Here is a 21,967-nt window from a genome sequence, read left to right on the forward strand (position 1 = left end):
ATTTTTTGCTGATGTGATCTCCAAGCATATACAAACAATTTTGACGGTTTGGATCGTTGAAATTAGTTTTGGAGAATTCGTAAAACGATAGATTGACTAACACTTAGAGTTTATTTATACTTTTATTAAGTATAACATAAGATTTTGTGGTATCTACTTGTGTAAATATTTTAAATTGAATATCGAATTCATTCATTGTATTCATATAGGGTCAAGGAGTGTAGTTATAAAAAATCATCAAAATCGGAGTTAAAATAACCGTTAAATCTTGATTTTTCGTTTATAACCGTTGAAAAGCTTTGTCCCTTTACTTGATCTTTGAATGTTTTTTTTTTTTGTGATTTTTTGCTGATGTGATCTCCAAGCATATACAAACAATTTTGACGGTTTGGATCGTTGAAATTAGTTTTGGAGAATTCGTAAAACGATAGATTGACTAACACTTAGAGTTTATTTATACTTTTATTAAGTATAACATAAGATTTTGTGGTATCCACTTGTGTAAATATTTTAAATTGAAGATCGAATTCATTCATTGTATTCATATAGGGTCAAGGAGTGTAGTTATAAAAAATCATCAAAATCGGAGTTAAAATAACCGTTAAATCTTGATTTTTCGTTTATAACCGTTGAAAAGCTTTGTCCCGTTACTTGATCTTTGAATGTTTTTTTTTTTGTGATTTTTTGCTGATGTGATCTCCAAGCATATACAAACAATTTTGACGGTTTGGATCGTTGAAATTAGTTTTGGAGAATTCGTAAAACGATAGATTGACTAACACTTAGAGTTTATTTATACTTTTATTAAGTATAACATAAGATTTTGTGGTATCCACTTGTGTAAATATTTTAAATTGAAGATCGAATTCATTCATTGTATTCATATAGGGTCAAGGAGTGTAGTTATAAAAAATCATCAAAATCGGAGTTAAAATAACCGTTAAATCTTGATTTTTCGTTTATAACCGTTGAAAAGCTTTGTCCCGTTACTTGATCTTTGAATGTTTTTTTTTTTTGTGATTTTTTGCTGATGTGATCTCCAAGCATATAAAACAATTTTGACGGTTTGGATCGTTGAAATTAGTTTTGGAGAATTCGTAAAACGATAGATTGACTAACACTTAGAGTTTATTTATACTTTTATTAAGTATAACATAAGATTTTGTGGTATCCACTTGTGTAAATATTTTAAATTGAAGATCGAATTCATTCATTGTATTCATATAGGGTCAAGGAGTGTAGTTATAAAAAATCATCAAAATTGGAGTTAAAATAACCGTTAAATCTTGATTTTTCGTTTATAACCGTTGAAAAGCTTTATCCCGTTACTTGATCTTTGAATGTTTTTTTTTTTGTGATTTTTTTGCTGATGTGATCTCCAAGCATATACAAACAATTTTGACGGTTTGGATCTTTGAAATTAGTTTTGGAGAATTCGTAAAACGATAGATTGACTAACACTTAGAGTTTGTTTATACTTTTATTAAGTATAACATAAGATTTTGTGGTATCCACTTGTGTAAATATTTTAAATTGAAGATCAAATTCATTCATTGTATTCATATAGGGTCAAGGAGTGTAGTTATAAAAAATCATCAAAATCGGAGTTAAAATAACCGTTAAATCGTGATTTTTCGTTTATAACCGTTGAAAAACTTTGTCCCGTTACTTGACCTCTGAATGTTTTTTTTTGTGATTTTTTGCTGATGTGATCTCCAAGCATATACAAACAATTTTGACGGTTTGGATCGTTGAAATTAGTTTTGGAGAATTCGTAAAACGATAGATTGACTAACACTTAGAGTTTATTTATACTTTTATTAAGTATAACATAAGATTTTGTGGTATCCACTTGTGTAAATATTTTAAATTGAAGATCGAATTTATTCATTGTATTCATATAGGGTCAAGGAGTGTAGTTATAAAAAATCATCAAAATCGGAGTTAAAATAACCGTTAAATCTTGATTTTTCGTTTATAACCGTTGAAAAACTTTGTCCCGTTACTTGACCTCTGAATGTTTTTTTTTTGTGATTTTTTGCTGATGTGATCTCCAAGCATATACAAACAATTTTGACGGTTTGGATCGTTGAAATTAGTTTTGGAGAATTCGTATGCCATCAATCAAGTTCCGTGTGTGTGTGTGTATATATATATATATTTATTAAGTAGATTTAAATCTATTTATTTTGTACGTATAAATTATAATTGACTGGTACATGGAATAGTACATACATCACGTGTCACGTGTTCATTATAAAAATAGTGAGATATGTCATGACAGTCATGTGTGTGATAAAAAGTTAATAACTTAAAAATAACAAAAAAATTTCTCACCACTTCTATTAATTTTCATTTTTCCCTCTCTTTTTTGTTTCCTTTTCAACTTTTTCTTATCATTTTCACTTTTCCCTCCAACATCTTTCCCTAATTCCCTCACTTTTTTGTTTTATTTTCAACTTTTCTTAACATTTTCATTTTCCCTCCATTTTTTTTTTCAAAAAGGGCGGCAAGTTGGCAAATGCATTGATCATGCATATTAAATTATTAATTAATATGCATTATAGTTTTTATAAAATTTAATATATATATATATATATATATATATATATATATAATTAGTATAGATAGACTTAATATTTTGGGGGTATAATTATTATAGTATATATAATTATTATAAATTTTATAGTTAATTTAATATATATATATATATTTATTATAATTTTTAGGGGTATAAAATTGTAAAATTAATGTATATAATTATTACAGTATTTTTTTAGGGTTATAAAATTATAAAAATAATATTCTGCTTATCGTGTATCGTGTTTACCCACGTGTATACCCGACCCAACCCGTTATCTTAACAGGTGCTTATCGGGTTACCCGATAAGACCCGATTCGTTATCGTGTCGACCCAAACACCTGTTAATTTCGTGTCGTGTCGTGTCGGGTTATCGGGTCGTGTCAGAAATTGCCAGGCCTCATGTAACAAAATAAGAAGAATTTGAATCCTATTCCCAATAATGCTCATGTTTCATACTAATTAATATATAGAAATAGGCTGTTCCTTATATACAATGATATTGGACGTAGGAGATTGATTTGACTTAAGTCGCACACTAATTCTAATTATAATTGTATCAAATTTATCATTTATGAAAGTTAAACATGAGACTTTTACTTAAAAATTGAGATAAATAATACTAAATCTTAGTGCTAGTGACATAGGTTGTCCGTCTTTACCAACTCATATTTATCTATTTATTTAGCAATAAATTTTAACTTAGTTAGCTGAGAACATTTATCAATATATTTTTGTTTGTATAAAGAACCATTTTTATTTATGATTTGTTTAATAACTATTTTATTTTTAATAGTTTGTTTTTAATTTTCCGTTAAGGATAAGGAAGAAATACATGGGAGGAAACATATAAAGTTGAGAAAAGATCGGTTGGAGAGATGTAAAAGAAATATATGAGGAGGTACAAAATGCAAAACCAAAACCTAACTATTTTAACTTCAAGATTTTTTTCATTCATTTTTCTATTGTAGCTTATATTTAATTGAGAGAAAAAAAGGGTGTAACATGGAGAGAAGGAGAGTGGAGAATAGGCTTGAGGAATTCTTTGTTATTCTCCGGTCCTTATGCCGTTATTTATAGTAACAAAGAGGAGAGAAACTTACTCTCCAAGAATTTAAAGTCTAATAGGAAAAATCTTCTAGATCTCAAAAGATTCCTAATATATCTCTACTTAGGATTTACACAATCACAATATGTTTTAGAATGCTATGACAACATTTTCATCATTTTTATTGAATACTTTCTCATCATAATCTAGATGTCCTTCGTCCAGCACCGACCCCAGCCACTTCAATCTCAGAAACCTTACCCTCAAGCAGTGGCGGATCCAAGAAAAATATTTCGGGGGGTCACATGTAAAAGTTTACAAATATTTTTTAGACACCTAATAACCTTAAAAATTAAACCATAGTTCCACCATTCATAACTTATAGAGCAAATAACAATACAAGTTACAATAATCTCCGACATGTTTTCATAAAACGTTGCATTATAGCTTCATTGTCAATGGAAGAAAAAACATTGCACTCAATATAAACCACCATGCTATCACTCAACCATTGATCTTCAATTCGGTTGAACAATGGAATCTTCACAATATTTATAACGGAAAAAGCTCTCTCCACTAAAGCAGTAGCACTAGCAGCTGGTAGAACTAAAGCCAATGTAATTAACAAATACTCATGATTATATACACTGTGACATCCCACATCGCCCAGAGGAGTGATCCTTAAATGTATATTCCAATCCCTACCTAGCACGAGGCCTTTTGGGAGCTCACTGGCTTCGGGTTCCGTAGGAACTCCGAAGTTAAGCGAGAAGGGGGCTTGAGCAGTCCCATGATGGGTGACCCACTGGGAAGTTGCTCGTGAGTTCCCAAAAACAAAATCGTGAGGGAATGGTAAGTCTAAAGCGGACAATATCGTGCTACGGTGGTGGAGCGGGACCGGGAAGTGATTCGCCCCGGGCCAGGATGTGACAATTGGTATCAGAGCCAATCCCTGGCCGGAAATGTGCCGACGAGGATGTCGGGCCCCTAAGGGGGGTGGATTGTGACATCCCACATCGCCCAGGGGAGTGATCCTTAAATGTATATTCCAATCCCTACCTAGCACGAGGCCTTTTGGGAGCTCACTGGCTTCGGGTTCCGTAGGAACTCCGAAGTTAAGCGAGAAGGGGGCTCGAGCAATCCCATGATGGGTGACCTACTGGGAAGTTGCTCGTGAGTTCCCAAAAACAAAACCGTGAGGGAATGGTAAGCCCAAAGCGGACAATATCGTGTTACGGTGGTGGAGCGGGCCCGGGAGGTGATTCGTCTCAGGCCAGGATGTGACATACACTATTCCTTCCCGTCTCCACCAATTTTTTTTTTGCAAGGCTACCAATTCCTTTCAATTGAGAAAATTCACTACTTGAACGCATATCAAGAATATAATGCCCAAGTTGATCTTCAAGTGCCAAGAGTTGACAAGTAGTAAATTTATTAGGATAAAATGAGCAAAACAAATTAGCTTTTGTTCATCAAAAGCCGAGAATGAATCATCCGGGCTCAAACTTGCTAAACAAAGAAGCAACTATGTATTTACCTCATCAAGCAACTATTTAATTCCACAAGTTGCTAATCAACGATAGCAGCAAGGAGCTCCACATGATAATGATGGAAGTTTGTGATTCTTTGAGCTCTAAGCCGTGATCTCCCTCGAGTGACATATCCATCATCGATGCATTTATTTTTTTGGCTCTTGGTGTTTATTTTTTTTATTAAACTAAGGCTCCGAAACTATATTGTTTTGACAAAATAATATTTATTAAAAAGAAAAATAAAAAGAGCCACTCTTACATTTGGAGGCCCTGTATGAAGCTAACCCCAATCTTTAAAAGGGCACTACCCAAGTTATCCATGAACATTCACCGAAGTTTGGAGGGTCAACACTCAAGTTATTCTTAGACATTTACTGAAGTTCAGGGGATCAGTTGACCCCCCTTGCCTCTAAATGCATCCGCCTCTCCCCTCAAGAGTTACGTAACTTGCTTATTAAAATGAGTAGATAGTCAGCATTGAGACATGTTATTGATAGGAATTTAAAGTAAAGTTAACGTATGGAAACACACGGTAAAAAGAAAAAAAAAAAAAAAAAAAACGAAGGACGAAACATAAGTAGTGAATCAACTAAACCCTTTTCAAGGTATACCATATCGTAAGATTTGATATCCCAAACACAAATGAAGACACTTATATCAAAAAATGATCCAAACTTAATGATTAAAAACAAAATAATTATCAAACCAACTCTGAATTTCGTCGAGGATAAGGATCGTCAAAACTGGACCAAATGCAATGAATTGGCCTACGAAACTACAAACAAAATTGGAATTTTTGACAGAAAAAAGTTACATTTGGCGGTGGTGATGTCACAAACAGCGGAATTTGGCGGTATCACAAATAGCGGAATTTGCGGTTGATGTCACAAACAACGATATCTGGCGTTATGATGTCACCAACGGAATATTCAATTTTGTTTAATCTTCTTCAATCTCGACCCTCCCATCAAAGCAAACGCATCCTGACCGTACACCCAATGGGTTCGTCCTATAACTCGCAACGACAGAATCATCTCCCCTTCTCTCTGCCAGTTCGGAAGCGTTGTTAGGGCGCAAGCGAAAAATTGGGGATTTTTCTTACCAGTCAAGGTACTCGCGTTTGATAAATATGCAAGTTTTTAGAAATTAGGGTTTTGTTTTGGGGGTTTCTTCGTGTTTTATTCACTAGTATGTTGGTGAGCTTGCAAATTTTGAATTTTTATTTTATTTTACTTGTTGGGGTTTTGATTGGTTTCGTGCAGTTTGAATTGATATGTTGAGTTAGAGATTAACAGATGCTGGGTTTTTGTTTGTTAATTTGATTAGGGAATGTAATTAGAGCTTTAAAGTTGTTGTTTGTGAAAATTTGGTTGTGGTTTACTGTTAGGACTATTCAGATGAAGAATTGATTTCCACCGAATAAAAAGATGAATAACTGATGTTTAGTGTTTTAACTTTTTTAATTTAAGCAAAATTTTATTGGGTTCCACTGAACTTTGGATGCTCAAACAAGTGCTTATTTGTTCAGGTTTCTTTCTTAACTGAAGTAATAAGTTCGGTCCGAATAGATCATTGTTAAATTACAAGCCCTTATTTTGTTCATGGTTTTTTTTATTAACTGAAGTAATGAGTTTTGTATGAGTAGATGATTTTTACTTTTAATTTTAAGCAAATTTTATAGGGTTCCTTTCAAAATTTTGGATGCTCAAATGAGCCCTTATTGTTCATTTTTTTTTGTTAACTAGAGTAATGAGTTCGGTCCGAAAAGATGCGTGTTAGTGTGTTGATAAATTCATTAATCGATACAAACTGATAGTGTTAAGATGCTATGGTTTTTAATATATCCTTATCGTTAGTGTTAGATAACTGGATCTGAAATTTGTAGCAGGGTTTCCATGCTTACCATGCTTAGTGCTTTTTTTTTCTGCAGCTTGTAATGCCTAATTGTGATGATCGATGTGGCAATACACGTATAGTTATATGGTCCAATTTTAGCAGTAGTCATTTTTGATCAAATTTGGGTTTTAATCTGAATATGGATTATCACTTTTCGCCTAAAGATAAGGGAAATGATCACTGGGCTTCTGCCAGAGCTCAGGTTGAGAATTTGGCATCGTTTGACGATGGAACAAGGAACCCGATCTCAGAGGATATGTTTAATAACATTTCTGAGCTCATGAACTTTGACACTTATGCTGGATGGTGCAGCCCAGCAGCAACGGACCAGATTGCAGCCTCTTTGGGGATGCCATCATGTCCATCAGTGACCTATACACCCTTGGATGCCTTGAATCTCGTAGAACATAATGGTGAGCAATTGCCAGTTACGAGTGGTGCTGGAACTTTCAATGTTGGGGGAAGTTTCAATTGTGGAGACAAAATTGTGTTTGAGCACATGGGAACCCCCCAATATGGTGTTTCAACAGATTCCAATGATGCTAATGACTCAATTGTTAAGCTAAATAATGGGTCTTTTCAACAGAATAACGTCATGGGCATGGAAGACTATTTGATCTATAGGCCACCTGGATTGTCACTCAATGAGAAGATGCTTAAGGCATTGTCGATGTTTAAAGAGACTTCTGGTGGGGGTATTTTAGCACAATTATGGGTTCCCATGAAGCATGGTGATCAATACTTATTAAGCACTTGTGAGCAACCCTATTTGCTTGACCATATTCTTACAGGGTATCGTGAGGTCTCAAGGATGTTTACGTTCTCTGCAGAAGAAAAACAGGGTTCTATCTTGGGTCTTCCTGGCCGTGTATTTGTCTCCAAAACTCCAGAGTGGACTTCAAATGTTAGTTTTTACAATAAGACTGAGTACCTGCGGGTGGATCATGCAGCTAATCATCAGGTTCGTGGATCAATTGCCTTACCGATTTTTGATTTTGACCTGGAAAGTTCATGTTGCGCTGTATTGGAACTTGTCAGTACAAAAGAGAAACCCAATTTCGATACGGAGATGGAAATAGTTTGCAGTGCACTTCAGGTCAGTTTCTCTCTTCTCATGTAGCAGCACACACGTACCATATGCAGATGATTGATGCAAATCCTTTTTCCTCTCTTTGTTAAACTTTTAGGTTCATGCTAGTAGAATTAGTAGATGTAATGAATGCTCCAAAAGGTTACATTTACTAATTTTTGTGAGGTGCTTCTCAAGATTACAAATTCTACTACCCTATATGTTTCACATGTGTTGATTATTGTTGTCGATGTTTAAGTGTAAAAATTAATATATTTTGATGGCTATAAGCAGGCCGTTAATTTGAAGACCAATGCGCCTCTCCGACTTCTTCCCCAGGTACATATCAGAATATGTTATCTATTTTTTTGTTATTTTCTACACTTCTGATGAGAGAACCTTTGCTTGCAGTGCCTCTCAAAAAACCAAAGGGCTGCTTTAACTGAAATAAATGATGTCTTGCGTGCTATATGCCATGCACATTTATTGCCATTGGCTATGACCTGGATTCCTTGTTGCTACTCTGAGGGAGATGATGATGGAATTAAAAGAGTACGTGTCAAAGGGGGTTTTACAAATTCAGATGAGAAATGTATACTTTGCATCGAGGAAACTGCTTGTTATGTAAATGATAGAAGAATGCAAGGCTTTGTGCATGCATGTGCAGAACATCATCTTGAGGAAGGGGAGGGAATTGCTGGTAAAGCACTGCAATCAAATCATCCATTCTTCATTAATGATGTTAAAGCGTATGATATATATGAATATCCACTTGTTCATCATGCACGCAAGTATGGTTTGAACGCCGCAGTTGCAATTAGGCTAAGGAGCACCTATACCGGTGATGATGACTATATATTGGAGTTTTTTCTCCCTGTCAATGTGAAGGGGAGTACAGAACAACAACTTCTGTTAAACAACCTCTCAGGTACCATGCAGAGAATTTGTAAGAGTTTAAGGACAGTTTCAGATGCAGAATTAGTTGGGTTAGGAGGTGCCAACACTGGGTTTCAGAAGGAGACAAGCCCTAATATCCCACAAAGAAATTTTCAGACAACACTGTCAGATAGTGAAATGAATTCAGCTGAAAATGTCACCTTTAATGTTTTTAATCAAAGAAATGGGGGAATCGAAAGAGTTAATCCTCCTAAACAGGTATTGCTTTTATAAAAGAACAATATTGTGGATAATTCACTTGTGTCAGTTTCTTTAGAGAACTTTTATAGTTTTTATGATGTTTAATTTGAAACAGTGATGGAGATATTTTTTGGTCTTATTGAGTTTTTGTTAGTTATAATGATGGAGATATTTTTTTTGTCTTATTGGGTTTTTGTTAGTTATCTAGTACATATTGTAGGAACTACTAGTTATAACGAGAATGGAGGTTTATTGTCCATTGTTCTAAAACATAAATAGAAAAATAAATTCTGTAGATACGATTAGATGTAACTCATAATAGAACCAAGAAATCATAATAGTTTTACCCTCCTTTTGACAAGATTGTTGCCTTTAAAGTTACTTTCTGAAAGAAGCTGCTAGATATAATATCAAGATGATTTATTTTTTATGCCTTTAAAGATTAGGAACATCCAACATAAATATTATGTAGTAATCTTATGTGTAATCCTTCCTTGAGACAGACCTCATCTTTTCTGCTCTGCATTAAGTCCCAATAATGACCAACATTATCCTTATGTTTCTTTCTGCCGGTTGAAATTAAACATCTCCGTGTATTTGCTTTTGTAAATATGGAAACACTGCAAAGGGTCCTTATTATCCCTACCCGGAATGCTATGTTTTTATTGTATAATGGTTTTTCGTTGGATCTCACTTGAGGAATATTGTTGGAGGGATAACTTTTTTGTACTCTTCTTCCTTGTATAGGCACCGAGTGGGTCAATAAGGCAGGCGGAGAAAAAACGAAGTACAGCGGAGAAAAATGTAAGCTTGAGTGTTTTACAGCAGTACTTCTCTGGGAGTCTCAAGGATGCTGCAAAAAGTATAGGAGGTGAGAGTCATGTATAACGAGTCTACTTTTTAAGAATCCATATGAGGTTTTATCTTATGAATTCATTTTAATAAATAACTTCACATGTTCTCTATTAATTATAAACTTTTTTATGATAAGGCACAAATGAAGCTTATTTTTCTGCCTTTATTATTTTCTTACAGAAAATTATATTTTTCCTCCATGCTCTAGCCAGTCCATGACTCCATGTAGAAAACAAACATTTACTGTCAAGTTTCCATGCAAATTATCGTTTCATTGTTAAGTATAATTCTTGCTAATTATTTAAAAGGATTTCTTCACTTAACATATCATTGGCTTTTGGCAGTTTGTCCCACTACGCTAAAAAGGATCTGCAGACAACATGGGATCTCAAGATGGCCATCTCGTAAAATAAATAAGGTGAACCGTTCATTGCGGAAAATACAGACGGTGCTTGATTCTGTTCAGGGGGTGGAGGGAGGATTGAAGTATGACCCAACTACTGGGGGGTTTGTGGCAACAGGATCCATCATCCAAGAAATTGATGCACCAAAAAATCTTTTATTTCCTGCGAAGAACCTGCTTATTGAGAACTCTGAGCCAGTTGCCCAACATCCCATTTCAATGCCTTCAATGTCCTACAATAATGGTGAGAGTTTGACAGTTAAGTTGGAAGAGGATGGGAATTGTGTTCCAACTTCTCATGAGAAAGAGGTAAAGACACAGAACATCCCTTTCATGCCTCAAGGGGACTCTAAGCCGATTGCAATGGATTTTGGATCATGCGATCCTACTAACCATGGGATCACACCTGATTTGAAGGGCTCTTATCTTGCAAAAGAAGTTAATAAATGGGGTCACATCCAAAACAGTCTAAGGTTAGACAATTCTGACTGCCACTTTGTGTCTCAGAACTCAAGCTTCTTGGTTCCTGCTGATGAGATGGACATGGGAGTACATGGAGATGATGGGATTGTTGAATATAACCAACATAGTTCTTCGAGCTTGACGGATTCATCGAATGACTTTGGTTCAACAATGCAGGGATACTCATCAAGCACTCAGAGCTTTGAGGAGCAAAAGCACCCACAAGTCGAGACAAGCACTGCAGAGAATGGGTCAAAAATAATCGTGAAAGCTACTTATAAAGAGGATACAATCAGGTTCAAGTTTGAGCCTTCTCTTGGGTGCCTTCAACTGTACGAAGAGGTTGCAAAGAGGTTGAAGTTGCAAAATGGGACATTCCAACTCAAGTATTTGGATGATGAAGAGGAATGGGTGATGTTAGTCAGCGATGCAGATTTGCAGGAGTGTCTTGAGATACTGGATGACATCGGAAAGCGTTGTGCTAAGTTCATGGTCCGTGATATACCTTCTGGCGTGGGTAGTTCTGGAAGTAGCAACTTTCTGGGGTAAATTTTGTGTTTGCTTTTATAGTATACTTGATAGGAATTTTCTACAAGCCTTATGTTCTACTTCCTATGGGGTTAAGTACTTCTGTGGTGGTGAGAGGGGACGTTGATGAGATGGTCACCAATTCAGACGTCATTGCTCCTTTCTAATATTAGCAGGTTGGCTATTGTAATAGTTCCGAATTAAGCAAAGAGAAGATATGGCCTATATGATCCATGTTACAATAAGCTCTGTATATGTTAGAATGGATGTAGTCATAGAAAGGTTAGAGGGGTATTAATCTGCAATGCTTAATCCCAGTTTGTACAGATCGTATATAATATATATATATATATATATATATATATATATAGATATGAAGTGGAAGAGATAAAATTTCCACGACGTGAAACACTTTTATCTTTCAAATCATTTTTGTTCCAAGGGAAAAGTATTTTAGGCCACATTATGCTCGCCAAATATAGTTCACTTCTATCACCGCCACTGGTGGAGTTCATGATGCACCTGCTTTGAAGCTTGCTGATGTTGGGATTGCAATGGGGCATTTCTCTGGAACTGAGGTATTTATCTAGTTGTTTTCGCCTGTTCAATCATACTTTTCAGTGCTTGTTATAATTCCCTTATTTGGTAGCTTAAGTTTGATTTTCTTCTTTCTTCCGACTTGTTGCATTTTGTTACTTCTTTTTGTACGAGGTCACCTGAGAATGTTCTCACTAATATTCACTTGAAACTTGATTATGTTGGACAGGATTGGGATGTACGCTGGACTGGCAACTGTCGGCATATTCGTTATTTGGCATACACATGGTTTTTCTCGAGTCTTAATCTCAGTGGGGATGGCTCCCGCTGTGTCACTTAATCCCAGCTCGCGAATTGGGGATAGTTTCAGATTTTCTCCTTTGATGATAACCCCTGTGATGATTTTCCATGGTGTCCCTCTTCGTGTTGATCCCCATCAAAATGTTCACCTCTCTCGGAGCCCTCTCGCTTTCTGAGGACGGAAGCTTTGTGCCAATGCCCCATGGATAAACTCCTGGCTCCTCACGGTCGTGTCTGTTTCATTTGTTCATTTGGCCCGCACTTCTTGATCCTCCATGCGCTGTTCTTTGTTCTAGTATCCCGTGTTGTGCCCCTGAGCTAGAACGAGCGGTGGCTTTGGCAGTTGCATTTCCGGTAATTCTCGTTATTATGATCCTGAAGTTTGTGCAGAGATGGACAAGCAGGTTTCAACTTTTGCATAAGCAGAGCCCCTGATCCAAATATCTTTGCTAGGTTTTATTTATTTTGTTTCTGTGTTCAGTAAACATTTTTGTGGTTGTGAAAACTGGTTTAACTTTTCCCCTTCATATCCGTAAAAATCTTGTCTACCACGCTGACTTGTGCAAAGTTCTGTAACGTGGTAGATACAGTGGAATTTACTTCCCAGGCTCATAAGCACATTGTGTAAGAATCGTCATTCACTAGAAACGCGTTGAAAGTTTAATTAAATAAAGGTGCTCTTTTGAATGCTTGTGAGCACTTTTTCTAAAAGCACGTATTGACTGTCAAATTCGCTTATATTATATTTGGGTGATGAAATTTAAGATTATTAACGAATTTTAAAATTATAGAAATTAAAATGACGGGAATTTAATTTTTTGAATTTGTGAATTTTCTTGTTTGGTTAATCTAAAAGAACATTGGAATTGAATATGGAATTTGTTATCTTTAAACTTTTAATCATAGAAATTGAAGTTATTTACATATAATTTAAACTTGGGAATTGAAGGTCCTAAATTCTAAAGTTTTTTTCCACACGGAAAATCTAAATTTCTATGTTTATGAATCCAAACAAGGAGATTGGTACATGTCAATTATAAATTCTAATTTTACCCAAATTCCAAGTTTATTTCCCTCATTCAAACACAGTGTTATAGCTGTATTTGGCGAAAAAATTTAGAAGCGCTTTTGGCTCATGGAAGATTTTTTAGAAGCAACCATCATGTGCTATTTTAGAAAGCACTTCGAAGGGCTTTTGGATTTTTGATAGAAATCTCAATGTGTTCACAAGAAAAGTTACTTCTAGCAGAAGTGCTTTTTATGAATTCTAATTTTACCCAAATTCCAAGTTTATTTCTCTAATTCAAACAATGTTATAGCTGTGGCTCGTGGAAGATTTTTTAGAAGCACCCGTCATGTGCTATTTTAGAAAGCACTTTCAAGGGCTTTTGGATTTTTGATAGAAATCTCAATGTGTTCACAAGAAAAGTTACTTCTAGCGGAAGTGCTTTTTATGAGTGGTTACCAAAACTTGGGATCGAGCGTTGTAATAAACCTCTATTTGTACTGATTCAGAAAGGCCAGGCCCATTTTAGGCCCCATATAATCTGTTTGGCGGTAATGTCACGTACCCAAAACACGTCCTACTTCCTTACAACCGTTCGATTATTGAAAACGTATCGTGGCCGTCCAAGCGGTCGGTTCGTTCTATAAATTATGCGGAGTCCCCCTCTCCCTCTCACTGTGTTCCGCAAGCGTGATTAGGGTTACATCGAAATTTGGGGATTTTTGTAAGCATTCAAGGTACGCACCTGTAACAACATAAAATTAGGATTTTTTTAGGGTTTTCTTGTTTATTATTCTTTCTCAGGGGACTTTTTTTCACAAAATTTTGGATTTTTATTCCATATGATGGTGTTCAAATTTGATTCGATATGTTTATGCGATAATTTTCTTTGGAATTTATGCGTCGAGCTACATATTAGTGGATTCTGTGGGTTTGTTTCGAGGTTAATTACCGGTTGTAATTACTAATTAGGGATTCTTATTTGTGAAAGCAAAGCGCGTCTTTAGGGCTGGTTTATGGTTGGATTGCTCAAGATGAAGAATTGGTGTAGTGTGAATATTTATTGGGTTCCATTCAAATTTTGTGGATACTAATGATTTGGGTCTTTTTCTTGTTAGCGTTTCGAAAATTCATTAATCGATACAATCGAGAGTATTAAGATGTTCTGCTGTTTAATGTTTTATTATTATTAATGTTAAATTACTGATTTTGAAATTTTAGCAAGGTTTCACATAGGGCCTGGTGCTTATAATGATAACGAATTTTCCTGCAGCTTGACAATGCCTCGTTATGATGATCGATATGGCAACACCCGTCTTTATGTTGGTCGGTTGTCTTCGCGCACACGTTCACGTGATCTAGAACGCCTGTTCAACAGATATGGAAGGTAATAACTAATGTCTATTTTTAGAATGCGATTTGAGTGACAAAATTGCTGTTTATCCAATTTATTTGATATCACAATGGTTATCCTAATGCGTCTTATTACTTAAATGTAATGTTAAACTAATCTATTAAATCATGATCAGTTTGTAAGAGCTGTCAAAATATTCCACCAAAAAGGTTGGGGACCTTTTGGTTTCTTGCCAAGCTTGCTTTAGTGCTTGGTTTAATGTAACTTTTCAGCTTGTGTGTGGGAGCTTTTAGCCCCAAGTGTTTTCTTAACTTGAATGATCTTGTTGAAGGTTTCTTGGGTTTGGTGGCCTTACTTGGAGGTCTATGGTGGGAGGGTGACCTTGGTGGAATTGGTGGAAATTTTGCCGAGTGTGGCCTTGGTGGAAAATCTTGCCGAGTGTATAGGAGACTTTGGCGATTCTTTCTGTAGTCTTATTGCTTGTTTTATCGAAATGGCAACAATCTCAATCTGGTGTTTAGTTTGTCTGTGACGGGCCAAGTATCATACACTTGAAGTTCTTAAAGTAATGATAGCCTTACTGTTTCTGGAAACCGTTTACGCAGAGTACGTGATGTGGACATGAAGCGGGAGTTTGCTTTTGTTGTAAGTTTTTATTTCCTCTTCTTTCTGATTTTTTTGCTTACAATGTTTTCTTGAGATCCGTTTATGGATCATATGACCCAAATATGGATGGTTCCTTTTGTGGCTTCTGCTCTCACCTTCTGATAATAGGACTTTAGTGATCCTCGAGATGCTGATGATGCAAGATATAGCTTAGATGGTCGGGAATTTGATGGAAGTCGTCTCATTGTGGAATTTGCAAAAGGGGTAAGTTTATTAGCTGGATGTTTCTTTCCGAGTAAAATACCTATACATGTTATAGTTGGATTGTTTCAATTTGAATTAAAATGCCCCATGTACTTTCGTGGTTGCTTGCTAGCTACTGTACTCTTAATCTTGTTTGATCTTCCACCTAAATCCGTCATATCTACACCCCCTTATATTGTTGTGTTAGTTTTTGAGGTTTGTGTTTGTTCATTTATTGTATCAGACTGATAGTTTTTCCTTTGTTACTTTGGAGAAGGCACCACGTGGTTCGCGGGAATATTTAGGCAGAGGTCCTACTCCTGGATCTGGACGTTGCTTTAATTGTGGCATTGACGGCCACTGGGCTCGTGATTGCAAGGCTGGGGACTGGAAGAATAAGTGCTATCGCTGTGGAGAAAGAGGCCATATTGAAAGGCAGTGCAAAAATAGTCCAAAGGAATTAAGGTTGGTACTTGTTATAAAGTCTTTTTTCATTGTTTGTTGTTATTCCTCTTCCCTATTTTTGGATGAATATCTGTAGCAGCCTTTATTTCACATTGCTCAACTTGTATTTCAGTCGCGGGCGGAGTCGCTCACCAGTTGGATCACGTTCTCGCCGTGGAAGAAGCCGTAGCCCAAGTTACAGCCGAAGCCGCAGCTATAGGTCAGTATGCTCTCGATCCTGATAATGTCTATGAGGAATTTTGTGATATTAGAGCATGTGCTATTTTTAATTTTGATATGGTTATATGCCAACATCCTACACATATTACTGTAGTTATCTGGACTTTTGTAGTGAGTTAAGCGAACTACATGATTGGGGTATAGAAGGCTTGATAAACAAACTTAGATTCAGATGCATGATTTTCCTTGGGATACGCCTACATATTCCATATATTTATATTTATCAACCAGATCATTTCTTTATGGCAGCCGTTCAAGGTCCCCAGCAAGGAGAGGGCGAAGTGAGGATCGCTATGACAGATCACGGAGCCCTTCTTACAGGAAGAGTCCACTGCCCTCAAAAGGAGGGAGGAAGCGCAGCCTGACACCTGATGTAGACAGTCCTCGCGGGAGACGTAGCCCTTCTCCCAGAAATGGTAGAATGGAAATGGAGAAAGAGGGCTCTGATTACAGCCCCAGGGTAAGAAGTAGAAGTCCGGTTAGCCCCAGGTTAAAGAGCAGAAGTCCTGTTAGCCCTGATAGAGACAGCCCTGTTGTCAGGAAGTATCCAAGCCCTTCTGAAGCCGATGGTCGCGGTCGCAGTCCCAGTCCCAATCGGAGCCCCGTCGCAGATTATGATGATGACAACCGTCGCACTCCCAGAGGCAGCGAGTCACCTTAGGGTTCTGGGGAAAAGAAATGTCATTTGCTCGGGTAAACTTTTATATAAAATGTTAGTTTTCTTGTTGATTGTATTTAACTTGGTATTCTCTCTTTCTTGTCGGACTAGTTTTGGTCATATGTTGTGTTGTCGGACAGTCTAGTAAAAATGTATCTTGTTATTCAGAATTCGGGTTTCTGTTGCATGACGAAGGAACTTATATTTTGGGCTGAAAACAACTTAATTCTATACAGCAAGCTAGATCGTGCAAGTTTCGAATGAATGTCTACCGCTACGGAATGGATCTTCGTATTCTTTCGTTTTATGGTGAAAAGAAATTATTCTTTCTTCCGGTTCGCTATGCGATTTGCACTGTTGTGATACATGGCGAATTTGGGCTAAAACAAACAATGATCGCAATAGTGCAAATCATAGATGCATTCTGTACCTACAATCGGATTGCGCACTCTACATTACAAATCTTGGGAGTTGAGATGCTTCTTCAGCATGCACCTAATGCAACCAATTTTGAATTGTATGAATGAGTTCGATATGTGCTTGTTGCGTCTTCTCTAAGTGTAAGACCCACAGCTCGTCTCAGGTACCAAGACAGTTATGAATTCACTACCAAGGCAACATAATTACAAAGAAAGAGCCGTAGTTACAATAAGCACACAGCTAATTTGGACCTCCAAAGTAGAGCATCAAATTCAAAATTCAAAACAAACGACTGTCGAGATAGGTGAAATGATTTGATTAGTCCCGGATCACATGTCAAATGTTCCGTCAATCAATAATCCAGTACTAGTGTGTCGTGATGCAGACGCCTGACGTAACTCGGATCTGTGTGAACGTCACCTTGACACCATATATGGTGCTCCACGGCGAGGACGAAGGAGGGTGCCGGTGACGAAGTGGGTGGTGGGATAGGGGGGCGGTTGTTGGGTTGTTTGGTTTGCGACTTTATTTTTGTAACTATAGTTGAAATGAACACTTAATTGGTTAACTATTTGGTCATGTAATGATAAAGCACTATATGCGCTGTTGCTACTCGACCGCTTGTTGTAGTTAGATAATTAACTTTAATAAGAATAGATGAATCATGGAGTCAAAAGACATAAACGTAATTGTATTCTACCATTGCAATAAAACGTCGTCAGCAATATAATATAATTTAATTGCCCATTCTCCAGCATATAACTTTCCAATAAGCAAGATCCTATTTTCGATTTGAAATGCGTTCTTGATAAATTTACATAGGCAAATTTTCGAATTTACTATAACACCCTTAGCTGTAAAGAGTAATTGTTGAAGCTCCGTATTTTAACAAGGGCAAACTTGTGATTGGAAATAAATAGATTATGTATACCGCTGTGAGTCCAAGTAACCAAACAAACCGTAGCCACCGCCACCGTTAACTCTTATCCAAACATGTCCAACGCGGTGGCTCTGCACTGTCTTGGCATAGTGAGCATGGCGCGCCGGCCACGACAGAAGGCCAAGGAAAAGAAAACCCGGGTCCCGAATCCGACACCGCCGACGAGTGTCGGGTTCGGAGCCAAAAGGAAGGAGCAGAAGTGGCAGTGCGTGGAGGGCTGCGGAGCTTGCTGCAAACTCGACAAAGGCCCCTCCTTTGCCACCCCGGAAGAGATTTTCACCAACCCTTCCGACATCGAGGTTTGATTTCTCAAAATCTCCGAGAAATTCATGAATTTCGTCAAAATTTGGAGTTTGATTTGTATGAATTTCAGCTTTACAGAAGCATGGTCGGAGAAGATGGGTGGTGTGTGAATTTTGATAAAAGCACGCGAAAGTGTTCGATTTACGACGGTGAGGCTTTTTTCTTTGGTTATATTTGAAACGCACCGTTTTGTATTGGATGGATTGTTATCTTACTTCGATTTTTGAGGTGTCTGACAGAACGTCCATATTTTTGCCGTGTGGAGGCAGAGGTGTTTCAGTCCTTGTATGGGTTTAGTGAGAAAAAATTCAACAAGGAGGCCTGCAGGTGGTCTTATTTTTATTATTATTTATGTCTCTAATTAGTTTCGTAAAATACACGCAAATAGAACTCGTTACAAATGGTTGTTCACTAATAGAACTCGAGGGACACTAAGACGTTAGTGTCGGTCCGGTTTTATTTTAGAGACGCTTGGACCGGTTCTATTTGTGCGTATTTTCATTTCTAATTTGGCTCATGCTTCAATGTTTTGGTTGTAGGAGCTGCAGGGACACAATTAAATCAGTTTACGGTCCCCATTCCAAAGAGTTGGTTAACTTCAATAGTGCAGTAGAGAGCTCCAGCAGCACTACTAGTTAAATGTAGTGCAATTTGCACCGCTAATTGTGACAGGCTTAGCTGCAAATCAATAGGCTTTCAGGCATGGAGGTGAAACAGATTTTGGCAGAGCTTCAATTTTGATGTACCTTCAGAAGTTCCTCAATCGGTTGCGAGTATTTCAGCGCCTGCAGATTTTGAGAGGAACAATGTAGGCTCGTAGAAAGCGACGATGAATTCGGATTCAAAAGTGCTTATTTGTGTGTGCTTTTATGTTCAGCACTTCTGTACAATGTTGAGGCTTTCCCCAATTTTATGTACCAAAATCATCTTGAAATGAATTGATACTGCAGAAAGAACTCAACTTGATTAACATTGCCTTTTGTTCATTATTATTATTGTTATTTTTGTTGCATTTGTTATCTATTTTGGTGGAGTAAACCATGCTGACAATACAATATTCTAGACTACTATAATTTACGAGAAACGGGCTTTGGGGCCATCCTCTTGGAGAACTAACCGCACCCCAATCAGACATAGGTGAACAAGGAGCGTATACTAGTTCGAACTCAAATACAAGCATATAAGAACATTATATTGACCAATTGCCCTAAACGACGTTGTCAAATGCGTTAGAGACTTAGAAAAATACAATCACAAGTGGGGATTTTGTGATTAAGCGCTCAAAGAGTGAGAGGGGCGTGAGAAATTCGCGTGGACGTATGATTTGACACCAGTAAAAACTCTCGGGCTTTGTCCAAGTCCACCAGTCTGTTAAAACCGTTATTTCAACCACATTCATAACCACCACCACCACCTCCACTCTTCCAACAAGTTCAGGAAACCTTTCCTTTCTCCCTCCCTCTCCAAATTTCCAGCCATGTCGATTCTACTCCTCTTAGCCTTCTTGGTAGCAATCACTCCCGCCATCGAAGCCGTCTGCTCTGACGCCATGCTCACTTCCCTCTCGTCTTCCGGCTTCACAATCTTCGCCCACGCTCTACATTCCCAAAACATCACCGCCACCGCCACCACCGCCGCCAGAGTCACTTGCTTCGTGCCACCGGACGACTCCCTCTTAGGCAAGGTGCTCGGCCCCACCACCCTCCGCGCTCACGTCTACACCTCCGGCGCCCTGCCTTACCAAGCCCTCCTCAAGCTCCCGCTCAACACCACCCTCCCTGCTCACAACACACGGCTTGTTTTCGGCACCGACGGCAGAAGAGTCTCGTTCAACGACGTTCTTGTCACCGCCCCGAATCTCCATGTCGACGATTCTTGCGTTGTTCACGGCGTTGAAGGGCCGCTGGTGCCAATGCCTCCATTGACAGATGATGCTGCGAGGCCAAGAACCAAGAATGTGGCGTCTCCGGCATTGACAAACCACCGTCGCCGGCGGTTTGCTGAGATTGTCAGGTTTATCCGTCGTGCACACCGCCCGATTTTCATTGACGGGGATCAAGACACAACCAGCCTCCCTTGAGAATCTGTGAAGTCTTGGCGATTTGTCTTAGTCCATAATTTCGATTTCGGTTGCTAATCATTGTGATTTATATGCAACTCAATGTCATGTTACAGATTCCATCTCTGGTGGAATTCAGATGTCATGTGTAATTGTAAACCACAAGAAATGAACCATTTCGCATTTCCGCCATATCGACTTCTTTCTGTTCTTCGTTAGATGGGATTCAGCAGGAATTTTTCAAATTTTAGAAAGTCCTATGCCAAGTTGCCAACCACTTCATAGTAATTGGGACTGTTTGGACCCTGAGAAAATTCTTTCTCAGCAAGTGGAAGCTGTGAACCTTTTTTTTTTCTCTCAGAGCAGAAGAAATTCGATAAAGATGCTTTGCCGGCCAAATTTTGATGCAATCTTTTCTGATTCTTTACATACGAAAAGAAGGGATTTGATTCCGGAAAGGACTAGCAGGCGGCCAAAGTTACTGCATTTTTCGATAGAATTCAAAGATCAAATTGGAATCTTGATCAAAATCTGATATGCTTGTATTCCCTTTTCTTTTCTTTTATCAATAGACAACCTTTTCCACATAGTATAATATGCTCTAGCCTTTCCTGCATCGTCACAACTCTAGAATCCTTGAAGTTCAAGTTTCGTTGGAGCCTTGAATCCAAACGAGGCTCGAGCTAATGGACAACGAATTCAGTCCATATGATACCACTTACGTTGTTGCTGGCAATGGCGAAAACCTGTCGTCAGATGCAACATGGTATCCATGCCCTTTTGTCAACCCAATTTCTGCAACATCTCCATTGCGTGGGACGGCAGAGGGTGAATATTTCCCAAACTGTGCCTGGAACGAGGATGAGCTTGAGGAGGAGGCTTATGATGGCGAAGAGCCGCCATATTACGGATGTGGAAACTGGCTTAGAGATTATCAGTACTCGTTTGGTGACTGTTGGCGAGATGGCTACGTCATTGACAATGGAATTTACAGCAATGAAGATGGCGCCGAGCTGAACGAGAGAGAAGACTCCAGGCAAAGTGAACAACATCATGAAAGTCAACCGAAGCATGAAGAATTCACTCAGGAAGCCCACCCTGCTTCTGATCTTTCTAATCCTTGGTACGATCTTTGGTTTGCATGTGGAGGGAAAACAGAGTCTCCAGACTACATTGGGCAAGAAACTAGGGTTACATGTCCGTACGATGTGCCGGAGATTAGCGTTTTTGAGAGTCTTTTCGGCTACTGGCCTTGCTTGTATCGATAAATCGAAAGACATGTAGTGAACAATGATTTGGCAACAATATTATGAACTTTGAGATCATTGATCTTTTGCATGTCTCAT

General features: G+C 37.8%; 4 protein-coding genes across 8 annotated transcripts; all 4 read left to right on the forward strand.

Moving 5' to 3' along the window:
• The first annotated feature begins 6,115 nt into the window (after positions 1–6,115).
• Positions 6,116–11,828, forward strand: LOC137744963 (protein NLP9). Its single transcript, XM_068484791.2, has 6 exons — positions 6,116–6,271; positions 7,092–8,153; positions 8,421–8,465; positions 8,538–9,281; positions 10,011–10,134; positions 10,463–11,828. The coding sequence occupies exons 2-6, from the start codon at positions 7,197–7,199 to the stop codon at positions 11,530–11,532; spliced, it is 2,940 nt and encodes a 979-aa protein (XP_068340892.2). The 5' UTR covers positions 6,116–6,271; positions 7,092–7,196; the 3' UTR covers positions 11,533–11,828.
• A 1,863-nt stretch (positions 11,829–13,691) lies between these two features.
• On the forward strand, positions 13,692–17,069 carry LOC137744822 (uncharacterized). 2 transcript variants are annotated; one of them, XM_068484628.2, is made up of 7 exons: positions 13,692–14,091; positions 14,628–14,741; positions 15,314–15,353; positions 15,483–15,578; positions 15,835–16,022; positions 16,135–16,221; positions 16,491–17,069. In XM_068484628.2, exons 2-7 carry the CDS (start codon positions 14,635–14,637, stop codon positions 16,900–16,902), a joined length of 930 nt encoding a protein of 309 aa, XP_068340729.2. In that variant the 5' UTR covers positions 13,692–14,091; positions 14,628–14,634; the 3' UTR covers positions 16,903–17,069. The 2 variants fall into 2 exon arrangements, with proteins under 2 accessions (XP_068340729.2, XP_088538264.1); XM_088682138.1 differs by having other exon boundaries at positions 14,029–14,091; positions 15,040–15,353.
• A 1,096-nt stretch (positions 17,070–18,165) lies between these two features.
• Positions 18,166–21,946, forward strand: LOC137746280 (zinc/iron-chelating domain protein). Of its 4 annotated transcripts, none has more exons than XM_088682142.1 (4): positions 18,166–18,558; positions 18,633–18,711; positions 18,832–18,889; positions 19,111–20,813. In XM_088682142.1, the coding sequence occupies exons 1-4, from the start codon at positions 18,313–18,315 to the stop codon at positions 19,199–19,201; spliced, it is 474 nt and encodes a 157-aa protein (XP_088538268.1). In that variant the 5' UTR covers positions 18,166–18,312; the 3' UTR covers positions 19,202–20,813. The 4 variants fall into 4 exon arrangements, with proteins under 4 accessions (XP_088538268.1, XP_088538266.1, XP_088538267.1 ...); XM_088682140.1 differs by having other exon boundaries at positions 18,171–18,558; positions 18,802–18,889; XM_088682141.1 differs by having other exon boundaries at positions 18,175–18,558; positions 19,102–20,813.
• LOC148692304 (uncharacterized) lies at positions 21,308–21,946 on the forward strand. The gene has a single exon (XM_088682139.1). It carries the CDS (start codon positions 21,308–21,310, stop codon positions 21,887–21,889), a length of 582 nt encoding a protein of 193 aa, XP_088538265.1. The 3' UTR covers positions 21,890–21,946.
• Positions 21,947–21,967: the final 21 nt, after the last annotated feature.

The sequence above is a fragment of the Pyrus communis genome, chromosome 12 (genome assembly GCF_041283825.1).
Source record: "Pyrus communis isolate YQ-2024b chromosome 12, ASM4128382v1, whole genome shotgun sequence".
NCBI classification, from domain to species: domain Eukaryota; kingdom Viridiplantae; phylum Streptophyta; class Magnoliopsida; order Rosales; family Rosaceae; genus Pyrus; species Pyrus communis.

Coding starts and splice junctions, on each gene's coding strand:
- LOC137744963 (XM_068484791.2), top strand. CDS start 7,197: ATGGATTATCACTTTTCGCCTAAAGATAAGGGAAATGATCACTGGGCT. Junction 8,154..8,420: donor TAGTTTGCAGTGCACTTCAG/GTCAGTTTCTCT, acceptor GGCTATAAGCAG/GCCGTTAATTTGAAGACCAA. Junction 9,282..10,010: donor GAGTTAATCCTCCTAAACAG/GTATTGCTTTTA, acceptor TTCCTTGTATAG/GCACCGAGTGGGTCAATAAG.
- LOC137744822 (XM_068484628.2), top strand. CDS start 14,635: ATGCCTCGTTATGATGATCGATATGGCAACACCCGTCTTTATGTTGGT. Junction 14,742..15,313: donor CTGTTCAACAGATATGGAAG/GTAATAACTAAT, acceptor CCGTTTACGCAG/AGTACGTGATGTGGACATGA. Junction 16,023..16,134: donor AATAGTCCAAAGGAATTAAG/GTTGGTACTTGT, acceptor CTTGTATTTCAG/TCGCGGGCGGAGTCGCTCAC.
- LOC137746280 (XM_068486356.2), top strand. CDS start 18,313: ATGTCCAACGCGGTGGCTCTGCACTGTCTTGGCATAGTGAGCATGGCG. Junction 18,559..18,632: donor CCAACCCTTCCGACATCGAG/GTTTGATTTCTC, acceptor TATGAATTTCAG/CTTTACAGAAGCATGGTCGG. Junction 18,712..18,801: donor AAAGTGTTCGATTTACGACG/GTGAGGCTTTTT, acceptor GGTGTCTGACAG/AACGTCCATATTTTTGCCGT.
- LOC148692304 (XM_088682139.1), top strand. CDS start 21,308: ATGGACAACGAATTCAGTCCATATGATACCACTTACGTTGTTGCTGGC.